We start from the raw sequence: 12,819 nt of genomic DNA, 5'->3' as shown, positions 1-12,819 counted from the left end.
GGTGTAAAGGTGACAGAGGAAAGGAAACATACAGACAGAGAGGTGGTGTAAAGGTGACAGAGGAAAGGAAGCATACAGACAGAGAGGTGGTGTAAAGGTGACATAGGAAAGGAAGCATACAGACAGAGAGGTGGTGTAAAGGTGACATAGGAAAGGAAGCATACAGACAGAGAGTTGGTGTAAAGGTGACAGAGGAAAGGAAGCATATAGAGAGGTGGTGTAAAGGTGACAGAGGAAAGGAAGAATACAGACAGAGAGGTGGTGTAAAGGTGACATAGGAAAGGAAGAATACAGACAGAGAGGTGGTGTAAAGGTGACATAGGAAAGGAAGCATACAGAAAGAGAGGTGGTGTAAAGGTGACATAGGAAAGGAAGAATACAGACAGAGAGGTGGTGTAAAGGTGACAGAGGAAAGGAAGCATACAGAAAGAGAGGTGGTGTAAAGGTGACAGAGGAAAGGAAGCATATAGAGAGGTGGTGTAAAGGTGACATAGGAAAGGAAGCATACAGACAGAGAGGTGGTGTAAAGGTGACATAGGAAAGGAAGAATACAGACAGAGAGGTGGTGTAAAGGTGACAGAGGAAAGGAAGCATACAGAAAGAGAGGTGGTGTAAAGGTGACAGAGGAAAGGAAGCATATAGAGAGGTGGTGTAAAGGTGACATAGGAAAGGAAGCATACAGACAGAGAGGTGGTGTAAAGGTGACAGAGGAAAGGAAACATACAGACAGAGAGGTGGTGTAAAGGTGACAGAGGAAAGGAAACATACAGACAGAGAGGTGGTGTAAAGGTGACAGAGGAAAGGAAGCATACAGACAGAGAGGTGGTGTAAAGGTGACAGAGGAAAGGAAGCATACAGACAGAGAGGTGGTGTAAAGGTGACATAGGAAAGGAAGCATACAGACAGAGAGGTGGTGTAAAGGCGACATAGGAAAGGAAGCATACAGACAGAGAGGTGGTGTAAAGGTGACAGAGGAAAGGAAGCATACAGACAGAGAGGTGGTGTAAAGGTGACATAGGAAAGGAAGCATACAGACAGAGAGGTGGTGTAAAGGTGACATAGGAAAGGAAGCATACAGACAGAGAGGTGGTGTAAAGGTGACATAGGAAAGGAAGCATACAGACAGAGAGGTGGTGTAAAGGTGACAGAGGAAAGGAAGCATACAGACAGAGAGGTGGTGTAAAGGTGACGGAGGAAAGGAAGCATGCAGACAGAGAGGTGGTGTAAAGGTGACAGAGGAAAGGAAGCATACAGTCACCTTGAGGAAGACTTCGTTGAGTTGGGTTCCTATGCAGTTGCGCGGTCCGTTGCCCAGACAACACAGGACATGTTCCTGACCCTGGTTCCTACACACACAAAAATGTATTCCTATAAATAATAATACATTTTAAATGATTACTATCAAATACACTGTCAAATCCCCAGTGTTCATTTAACCACTTAAACTCCATACACCAGTGGTTTTCAACCAGTGGTCCGGGGACCGGGACCACCAGTGGTCCTTGAGGGAGTTTCAGGGGGTCCCCAGCTAAATGATAGATAGGAACCATATGGACCCTTATGGGTCTGTAACTCTGAGAGTGTGCATTTGTACACTCTCAGAGTTAAATTAACATTGATTTTATAATTTAAATTGGGGTCCCAGAGATAGAAATGCCATTAAATGGGGTCTGTAGCCTAATGCATGTTAAACTGGGGGTCCTTGAAATTAAAATGGTTTAGAATCACTGCTAGAGCCGTAAAAATCGCCTCTTATTGGGGGTCTTGGCATATCTTTTCAAATGGGGGTCCCTAGGCTAATGTGTGTCAATTAGGGGGTCCTTGACGCAAAAAAGGTTGAAAACCACTGCCATACACAGTTAACTAGAGTCCCCCAGGGTGCTATACTAGGCCCTGGGGGGGGCCTAGAAATACAAAAATGCAAAAAGGTTATTGAAAAACACGGCCCCCTCACGCAATAGGACAACATCAGTCACCAGAACCAGGGACGTGTGTTTTCAATGAGTCTAACGTGGTTCAAACTGGGTTTGAAGTTACAATGGGTTTATATAGGACAGGGGCGTGTCTGTTGAAATACTCTTTTAAGACAGCACCATCCACCAGCCACTCTAACAGCGATGATGACGATGCCAGCCTCTTCACCAGCCAGTGTCCCTAATGCTGCATTGTATCCACTAGCCCAGGGCCGGACTGGGACCAAAATTCAGCCCTGGCATTTTGGTCCGGACCGGCCCACCACCCCCCGGATCGTTTTGTCAACGGGGGGGGGGGGGGGGGGGGGGGCGTTTCACTGTTTCAGCCCAGCCCTGCACATGAACTCTGCAGCCGCACTGAGGCCCCTGCTGGAAAGCATCCCAGCCCAAACATTAACGTAACTAATAATTGGGCCACACAACCCTGAAATGACCGGAATAATCCTAAAACGGGAGCAAAAATATTTGATTAAACTGGCCCGCGGCCCACCGGGCATTTGCCTGGTACGCCAAATGGCCAGTCCACCCCTGCACTAGCCTAAAGGGTAAATCCCCCCTTAGCCGGGGGAGAGAGTGGACTTTTGGTCATCAGGGTCTGAGACACTACTGCTACGCTCGTATCATTCAGATTCTTCCATACGCCTTCCAAAGTTTGCGGGAGGGGCCCATTTGACAAAGAAAACTGCAAAAGTCACGATTTCATGTTTGAAATCACACATCAAGGGGCCTCTAAACCACACAGAGACAAAAGGGTTTTCATGTACACCCACAGGGCGCATCATGTACACCCACAGGGCGCATCATGTACACCCACAGGGCGCATCATGTACACCCACAGGGCGCATCATGTACACCCACAGGGCGCATCATGTACACCCACAGGGCGCATCATGTACACCCACAGGGCGCATCATGTACACCCACAGGGCGCATCATGTACACCCACAGGGCGCATCATGTACACCCACAGGGCGCATCATGTACACCCACAGGGCGCATCATGTACACCCACAGGGCGCATCATGTACACCCACAGGGCGCATCATGTACACCCACAGGGCGCATCATGTACACCCACAGGGCGCATCATGTACACCCACAGGGCGCATCATGTACACCCACAGGGCGCATCATGTACACCCACAGGGTGCATCATGTACACCCACAGGGCGCATCATGTACACCCACAGGGTGCATCATGTACACCCACAGGGCGCATCATGTACACCCACAGGGCGCATCATGTACACCCACAGGGTGCATCATGTACACCCACAGGGTGCATCATGTACACCCACAGGGTGCATCATGTACACCCACAGGGCGCATCACAAATGCTACAATGTCACTGTTTGTTGAAGAAACGTGATTTATTTCACCAAACAACAAAAAGGATGGGAAAGGAAAGAACAAGGAAACTTAAATGGAGACCATTGTTAGTCTCGTGGGGAATTCAGTTTCAGCCTCACCCAGCAGATGGCTGCTCAGATGGTTAAGATGAGTGTGCGGGAGGAGCAGTTAGGGGTTACAGTAATTGTCTTGCTTATTAACCCATTAAGACCGGGAACGCATCTGTGTGTCATTTTTAGATTTCTTTGGGCTATTCAAAAATAGCAGATCTACAAGCTCATAGCGCGCTTGTAGATCTGCCATTGGGGGGGGGGGGAGTGAAAATGTGCGCAAATCTTTGAATATATATATATATATATATATATACATATATATATGTATATACATTTTTAACTCAAATATTTGCTTCTGGGGGTCCCTGGAATTTGAGATGGAGGGGGTTCACGGACAAATTCATCAACCACTGATATTATTGCGACATCATTTATTTATTATTTTTAAACTGTTAGGATTCAGAAGCAAAGATTTGAATTAAAAATGTTCACCTTAGAAATATATATATTCAAAGATTTGCACACATTTTCACGATTTTTCAAAAATAGCAGATCTACAAGCTCATGGCGCGGCACTCGGTGCCGTGCCATGAGCTTGTAGATCTGCTATTTTTGAAGAGCCAGAGTGCAAAATAATGCTTTTGAGCTCAAATCAAAAAGTGACACAGATGCGTTCCAGGTCTTAATAGGTTATGGACACTTCCGACCCATAGACCGGGGCCGGGAGGCGAACCGTGACGTCGCTGCTCTGCTCTGAGCTTCCGTGTGCGCTGCTCTGTGGCTGCACCGTGACCTCAGCGTGCCTTGTATGCCTTGGTGTTTAGTTGTTTGTGTTGTCCGTGTGTCTATATGTCGTTACATGTAAAGATGTGCAAGATCGCAAAGATGAGAGCCGTAGAGGTAGCTCTACTGATCCTGTGTATTAGTAACTCCTGTGGAAAGTGCTGGTCGGTAGAACCGGGGACCCGGCTCGAGGCAAACATCTGGCGTGAAGACGGGGCGACCGGGATCGCCCGTGTGTACAGCCGAGCTGCACTACTGGCACTACGGCCGCCGGAGCCGAACACAACGGCGGGCCACGTCCACTTGCCGGTGTTGGATGACATCCCCGTGGAGCTGATCCGAGGAAAAAGGAGGAGGAGACGAGGAAAAAGAGGGGGAATTCGGAACCGATTACGGAGGAGATTCACCCGCCCCCCGCTCCCCTTTATCGTTCTGGCCAACGTGCGATCCTTGGAAAACAAAATCAGCACGATAAGAACATACACAAGGTACAGCTATGAATTTCGTGAGGCATCACTGTTATGTTTCACTGAAAGCTGGTTAAAGCCATCAAAACCAAGACTCACTCTATGAGGTCCCCGGATTCACTCTGGTGCGACTGGACAGAGGTGGAGGGAGCGGTTACGGTGGAGTATGTGTGTACATTAATGATCTCTGGTGTCGATCCCATTCCGTCAAACTCGGGATATGCGACGATCCCAACGTGGAGATCCTGGGCATGACTTTAAGACCGTTCTATCTTCCCCGCGAGTTTGGGTGCATTCTGCTGTTCCTAGTCTATGTGCCTCCTAAAGGGCCAGGAAGAGCCGCACAGGCAGCAAAAACAATTGCTGACTGTGTACATGGACTACAACTACAGTACCCAGAGGTACCAGCAATCGTGCTTGGAGACTTGAACCAGTGTTATCTAGACACTGTGTTGCCAGGATTTAAACAGCATGTCAAGGATGCGACTAGGAAAAATAACATTCTGGACAAGTGTTATGTGAACATTCCAAACGCATATGTTGCCAAGGTAGGCCCGCCTATATTGACCTCTGATCATAATGTTGTGTGCATGACTCCAGTCTATAAGTCAAAACTGAAGAGAGGAAAGCTGGAGAAGAAAGTAGTTAGGAAATGGACAAATGAAAGCAAGGAACAACTAAAAGCATGCCTGGACTGTACAGATTGGGACACTTTTAGAGATGGTTCATTGGACAAAATAACCACAGTTACATATGATTACATGAATTTTTGTGTACAGCTGGTTGTTCCTACAAAGGAAATTAAAATCTATCCGAACAATAAATCATATGTGACCAAGGACATAAAGAATGTAATAAATGAAAGGAAAACAGCCTTCATAAAAAAGATTTCGGTGTACTTAAATTGACCGAAAAAAAAGCTTTAAAAAAAAATTAGTCAGGCAAAATTGGCACATAGACAGCATCTAGAGGCCAAAAATCACAAAAAGGCGTGGGATACTATGAAATCCATGACAGGAATGTCATCCCCAACCAAACCTATTGTGACAGACAATGAACTTGGCTTTGCCAATGACCTAAATACTTTCTATGCCAGATTCGAATCATTAGGTGATTCCTCTAAGTGCACTGAAATACTGAAGGCTGTAACACCTGCCCCCTCAGACAGAATTATCATCACTGAAGAGGATGTCAGGAGAGTGTTTCGGTGTACTAACACAAGGAAAGCTAATGGGCCGGACGAGTGCAGTGCTTTTCTCCTCAAAAACTTTGCATCTGAGTTGGCTCCTGTGTGGCAACCAATATTTCAAACATCTGTAGATACACACATAATTCCTCTGTGTTGGAAAACCTCACACATAAAACCACTACCCAAAATCCAATGTCCAAAAGAACATAAGGATTATAGACCCATAGCTCTCACTTCAGTGACCATGAAATCACTGGAAAGAATATTGTTGCAACATCTTGTGAGTATAACTAAAGACAAATGTGACCCCTGTCAGTTTGCTTATAAGAAAGGTTGCGGTACAGAGGACGCGGTTGTCACACTGGTCCACTTCATTACAAAACACCTAGATAAGTCTAATAAGAATCATGCAAGGGTGCTGTTCTTAGACTTCTCTTCAGCCTTCAATACAATACAGTCTGATATTCTGGTGTCAAAGATGGTACAGTTGGAACTGAATTCATACTTAATTCACTGGTATGCTTCCTTCCTTACTAACAGAGTACAGAGGGTGAAAGTGAACAAAACCCTCTCCTCAGCATTAACTACTAATGTTGGTGCGCCGCAGGGTTGTGTAAGCTCAGCTGTACTTTTCACCCTTTATACTGACAGCTGTCGTACTGAGGAATGTCTGTCTGAATGTCACACTGACAAACCAGACCAATACATTCTAAAGTACTCTGATGATACAGTCTTGATTTCTCTTTTGGATAGTTCCAGTGATCCTGGACTGCACCAACACAGAGTAAATAAGGTGGTGGAGTGGAGTGGAGTGAGCTCTTATCATTAACACAAAAAAGACAGAAGAGATTGTTTTTGGTGCTCCACTAGAGATACACAGATCCCCCATTACTATTCATAGTGAACAGATCAACCAGGTATGTTCGTATACATACCTAGGAGTAGTAATAGACCACCTTTTGTCATGGAAAGACCAGATTGAATCAGTGGGTAAGAATAATAATAATAATAATAAATTTTATTTGTATTGCACTTTACATTTGAAACAAACCTCAAAGTGCTACAGTACATAATAAAACAAGATAAAGAAAACCATTTGCAATAATCAAAAAGTATAAACAGGTTAAAAACAAGTTTAAAAGCACGTTTAAAAAAGGAGAGGCAGGGTTATTAAAACCGGCTTAAAAAGCTAACCAAATGCTTTGTTAAAATGGTAGGTTTTTAGTGCTCTCTTAAAAGTGTTCACAGTCTGAGGAGCTCTGAGATGGTCTGGGAGTGAGTTCCACAGCCGGGGGGCAGCTGCACAGAAAGCTCGATCTCCCATAGTGCGGAGGTTGGTGTGCCGTTCCTTCAGCTTGTTGGTATTTCCGGAGCGGAGGCTGCGGGTGGCGGTTTGTGGTTCAATCAATTCCTTGAGGTAGGGGGGGGCATTTCCGTAGATACACTGGTGTGTTAACAGGGTGATTTTGAATTCTGTCCGGGAGGAGATGGGAAGCCAGTGCAGTGATTTGAGAATGGGGGTGATGTGCTCGTATTTGCGCACTCTCGTCAGGATCCTAGCAGCGCTGTTCTGTACGTATTGGAGCTTTTGAAGGCTCTTGCTAGGGATCCCGACGAGAAGTGCATTACAGTAGTCCAACCTGGAGGAGACAAAGGCGTGGACCAACTTTTCGGCATCAGGAAGAGTGAGGGTGGGGCGGAGTTTAGCTATATTTCTAAGGTGGAAGAAGGATGTTTTGCAGAGGTGTTTGATGTGGGTCTCATAGTTGAGGCAGGGGTCCATTTTGACGCCCAGGTTGGTGACAACTGATGAGAGGGGAAGGTCCTGGCCGGTGAAGGTGATGCTTGTTATGGGGGATGATTTAACTTGGTGTGGGGTGCCGATGAGAATGGCCTCGGTTTTGGAGCTGTTGAGTTGTAGAAAGTTTTGTTTCATCCACGCCTTTATCTCCTCCAGGCAGATGGTGATTGTGGATGAAGGTGATGGTGACAGGGATGACAGTGGGACTGCAGAGCGGGGGGGACAGGGGGGGTCCATTTTTATGTAGAGCTGTGTGTCATCAGCATAGCAATGGAATGATAGTCCATGCCTGCTGATGACACGGCCGAGGGGGAGCATATACAGGGTGAATAGGGTGGGGCCAAGCACGGATCCTTGGGGTACACCACAAGTGACGGGTTGGGTGGGGGAATGAGCACCTCCCATGGAGACACACTCAGTCCTTCCGGTCAGGTAGGACCGGAACCAGTCCAGGGAGGTGTCACAGAGTCCGATGGTGGAGTGGAGACGATTGAGGAGGATGGTGTGATCAACAGTGTCAAAAGCTGCAGTGAGGTCCAGAAGGATGAGGAGGGAGGGGGAGCCATTGTCAGAAGCAGTGAGGATGTCGTTGGTGACCCTGACCAGTGCTGTTTCAGTACTGTGAGCGGAGCGGAAACCAGACTGGAATTTTTCGGAGATGTTGTTGTTGTTGAGGTGGTGTTGCAGTTGGGTGGCGACTATTTTTTCCAACACTTTGGAGAGGAATGGTAGGTTAGAGATGGGCCTGTAATTTGCGAGAAGACAAAACAAAGAGTCTATTTCCTTCGCCGTCTGAGATCTTTTGGTGCTAGTAGACAGATTCTTCTTTTGTTTTTCACTTCTGTTATTATGAGTGTTCTGCAGTACTGTAGTACCACCTGGTAAGGATGTCTGTCTGTAGCTTTAAAGTCACAACTGCTGCAGCAAGTGAACATTTGTTCAAAGATTGTTGGACAACCACTTCAGAGGCTCTATACATCTACGTATAATAACAGTATGATAAGGTTGGCAAGGAATATCACTTCAAACACTAGCCATGCTTTGTATGGAGAATATAGGTTGCTGCCTTCAGGAAGGAGATACGGTGTTCCTACATACAATAAGGTCAAACTGAGGAGGTCCTTTGTCCATCAGACGAAATTGAGGCTTAATCAGGAGTTATAGGCCAGGGGTAGGCTGAGTGGTGGACATTGCTCTTGTCTTTGCATGTCTTTATGTATGTATTTTGTTGTTTTCTTGTGTCATGTCAAATGTGTGTACTGTTATATGATGCATACATGGCTGTTGGGTTGCAAGAAAAATTTCAGTGCAAACTGACAATAAAGTATTATCGTATCGTAGTATCGTATCGTATCTCATGGATGTATAGTTCTTTCTCCACAGCGATGACGTCACACTGACATAACCGTGACGTCAACTACAAATTGGACTTTGGAATTTGAAACCGGAACAAGAGCACAAACACACACACATGCACTCGCACACGCACACGCACACGGAAACTCGAGAGACAAGTGGAACTCGCTGAATATTTCCACAGCTACCGGAGGGAACGTTGACCTTGAACCCACATACAACCTTCATTCAGAAGACTAAATGGCTTTGCAGTCAGAAGACGATTCGTCCTGTCATGTGTGTCGTCGTGACGTATTCAAACACCCCGTTTCCCAGTCATGTAGCCACAGCCACTGCGGTAAAGAGAGGCCCCCAACGCCGAGGCCCCCGACGCCGAGGCCCCCGACGCCGAGGCCCCCAACGCCGAGGCCCCCATCGAGGTCTCCGACCAGGCCTGTAGGTGTACTCTGCAGTTTACACGACGAGACACTCAAACTCTACTGTCTGGAGGATAAACAGCCGGCGTGTCTCGTGTGTCGAGACTCTAACGCACACACCAAGCACACGTTCAAACCCGTGGAGGAAGTTGCATTCGATCACAAGAGGAACGTCGGGAAGTCACTCAAGGTCTTGGAGAAGAAACTGAAGGCCTTTTATGATTTCAAAACAAACTATGAACAAATAGCAGAATACATTAAGGTCCAGACCCAGGACACAGAAAGGAAGATTAAGGAGCAGTTTGAGAAGCTTCATCGGTTTCTACACAATGAAGAGGAGTGTCGGATCACTGCACTGAGGGAGGAAGAGTCGACAAAGAGTCAGACGATGAAGGAGAAGATTGAGGATCTGAACGGAGGGATATCGACCCTCTCAAAAACAATCAACACAATACAGGAGGAGCTGAGAGCCGAGAGCGTCGCGTTCATGCGGAACTACAAGACAACAAAGGGACGATTCAAGCTCACACTGCGGGACCCCCAGCCGGTCCCGGGAGCACTGATAGACGAGGTCAAGCACCTGGGAAACTTGACCTTCACAGTCTGGGACAAGATGAAGGAGACGGTCTCCTACACCCCCGTACTCCTGGACCCCAACACTGCCCACACTATATACATCCTGTCTAATGATCTGGCCAGTGTGACAGGTGGGAAAAGACAGGCGTTTCCCGACAACCCAGAGAGATTTGACCACTTTGGCTATGTCCTTGGCTCTGAGGGCTTTGACTCGGGAGTTCACAGCTGGGATGTTGAAGTAGGAGAAAATAGCCGGTGGGCACTAGGCCTTTTGGAAGAGTCTTTCCAGAGGAAGGGAAACGGACAGGGTCAATTCTGGAGAATACGGTTAGAGGAAGGCGAATACAGTACCCAGTCTTCACAAGGGGTCCTCCAGGTTCTCCCAGTGAAGCACGCGCCCCAGAGAATCAGAGTCAGTCTGGACTGGAAAAAAGGAAGGCTGTCCTTCTCTGATCCTGATGCCAGCACAAACCTGTACACCTTCAAACACAACTTCAGAGACAAACTCATTCCATACTTTGTTAATAGAAAGCCTCTCCCGATGAAGATGTTACCCACGAAGATCAGCGTAGTAGTTGCAGAACTAGAAGAAGTTGGTGGCCACACAAAAAAGGAAGAGAAAAAGGAGAGGAAAGAAAAGGAGAGGAAAGAAAAGGAGACGAAAGAAAAGGAGACGAAAAAAGAGGAGACGAAAGAAAAGGAGACGAAAAAAGAGGAGACAAAAGAAAAGGAGACGAAAAAAGAGGAGACGAAAAAAGAGGAGACGAAAGAAAAGGAGACGAAAAAAGAGGAGACGAAAGAAAAGGAGACGGCAAAAGAGGAGACGAAAGAAAAGGAGACGGCAAAAGAGGAGACGAAAAAAGAGGAGACAAAAGAAAAGGAGACGAAAAAAGAGGAGACAAAAGAAAAGGAGACGAAAAAAGAGGAGACGAAAGAAAAGGAGACGAAAAAAGAGGAGACAAAAGACAAGCAGACGAAAGACAAGGAGACGAAAGACAAGGGGACGAAAAAAAAGGAGACCAAAAAAAAGGAGAAGAAAAAAAAGGAGAAGAAGAAAAAGAAAACGCCAACACCAACGCCAACACCAACATCAACACCAACGAAAAAAAAGAAAACACCAACGAAAAAAAAGAAAACACCAACACCAACGCCAACACCAACATCAACACCAACATCATCACCAACGAAAAAAATGAAAACATCGACACCAACGAAAAAAAAGAAAACATCGACACCAACGGAAAAAAAGAAAACACCAACACCAACACCAACACCAACACCACGAAAAGGATGGTGGTCCTAGAACAGTCAAAGAGCAGACCTAAAGGATGGTGGTCCTAGAACAGTCAAAGAGCAGACCTAAAGGATGGTGGTCTTAGGACAGTCAAAGAGAAGACCTAAAGGATGGTGGTCTTAGAACAGTCAAAGAGCAGACCTAAAGGATGGTGGTCTTAGGACAGTCAAAGAGCAGACCTAAAGGATGGTGGTCTTAGGACAGTCAAAGAGAAGACCTAAAGGATGGTGGTCTTAGGACAGTCAAAGAGCAGACCTAAAGGATGGTGGTCCTAGGACAGTCAAAGAGCAGACCTAAAGGATGGTGGTCCTAGAACAGTCAAAGAGCAGACCTAAAGGATGGTGGTCCTAGAACAGTCAAAGAGCAGACCTAAAGGATGGTGGTCTTAGGACAGTCAAAGAGCAGACCTAAAGGATGGTGGTCTTAGGACAGTCAAAGAGCAGACCTAAAGGATGGTGGTCCTAGGACAGTCAAAGAGCAGACCTAAAGGATGGTGGTCCTAGAACAGTCAAAGAGAAGACCTAAAGGATGGTGGTCCTAGGACAGTCAAAGAGAAGACCTAAAGGATGGTGGTCCTAGGACAGTCAAAGAGAAGACCTAAAGGATGGTGGTCCTAGGACAGTCAAAGAGCAGACCTAAAGGATGGTGGTCCTAGGACAGTCAAAGAGCAGACCTAAAGGATGGTGGTCTTAGGACAGTCAAAGAGCAGACCTAAAGGATGGTGGTCCTAGAACAGTCAAAGAGCAGACCTAAAGGATGGTGGTCCTAGAACAGTCAAAGAGCAGACCTAAAGGATGGTGGTCCTAGGACAGTCAAAGAGCAGACCTAAAGGATGGTGGTCCTAGGACAGTCAAAGAGCAGACCTAAAGGATGGTGGTCCTAGGACAGTCAAAGAGCAGACCTAAAGGATGGTGGTCCTAGGACAGTCAAAGAGCAGACCTAAAGGATGGTGGTCCTAGGACAGTCAAAGAGCAGACCTAAAGGATGGTGGTCTTAGGACAGTCAAAGAGCAGACCTAAAGGATGGTGGTCCTAGGACAGTCAAAGAGAAGACCTAAAAACCAGAGCCGCCACTTATACAGTACAGCGTGCATTGCGCTGTGTGTAGGGCGCCGTATGTCCACACCGAAACAGTCCATTAGCACATTACTCAAGGCATTGTGAGTACACGATTTAACAGCAGGAAAACACCCAGTGCTGTTCCTGAACACAACTCCGGTCACTTATAAAGAAGGACACTTTTGACGAACCTGAAGAGTCTGATGTTAATTTTCAACGTATCTGGCTTTTGTCATTCTTTTTTTTTTACTGCACGGCTCTGTAGGAGGCCGTCTATAAGAGGGTCAATCTGTGTGTGTGCGTGTGTGTGTGTGTGTGTGTGTGTGTGCGTGATTTCATACAAGTTGGGCTGGCCCCTTAGTGCAGAAAATCCAACATGGTGCTCACTGGAAACGACGAATGTCACATCACAGCTTCTTTTAATACTAGACTGTTGCATAATGTCACTTTCTCTACATTTCATGGTGCTGAGAATTCATTTCTGAGGTCATTTTCCTATTTCA

General features: G+C 46.5%; 1 protein-coding gene across 1 annotated transcript in view; it reads right to left on the bottom strand.

The window, feature by feature from the left end:
- The window catches only part of LOC308096665 (cytochrome P450 26B1-like), a gene marked incomplete at its 3' end in the record, with an annotated part of 37,400 nt that overhangs the window by 4,971 nt on the left and 19,610 nt on the right, over window positions 1-12,819 (bottom strand). Inside the window, exon 10 of the mRNA XM_080444077.1 lies at window positions 1,259-1,346. Within this exon, the coding sequence (XP_080300203.1) occupies window positions 1,259-1,346 (88 nt within the window). The remainder of the gene's footprint in view (window positions 1-1,258; window positions 1,347-12,819) is intronic.

This window comes from Gymnoscopelus braueri (assembly GCF_963280865.1).
Source record: "Gymnoscopelus braueri genome assembly, chromosome: 12".
NCBI classification, from domain to species: Eukaryota; Metazoa; Chordata; class Actinopteri; order Myctophiformes; family Myctophidae; genus Gymnoscopelus; species Gymnoscopelus braueri.
This window is presented reverse-complemented; position numbering and strand designations above follow the sequence as displayed.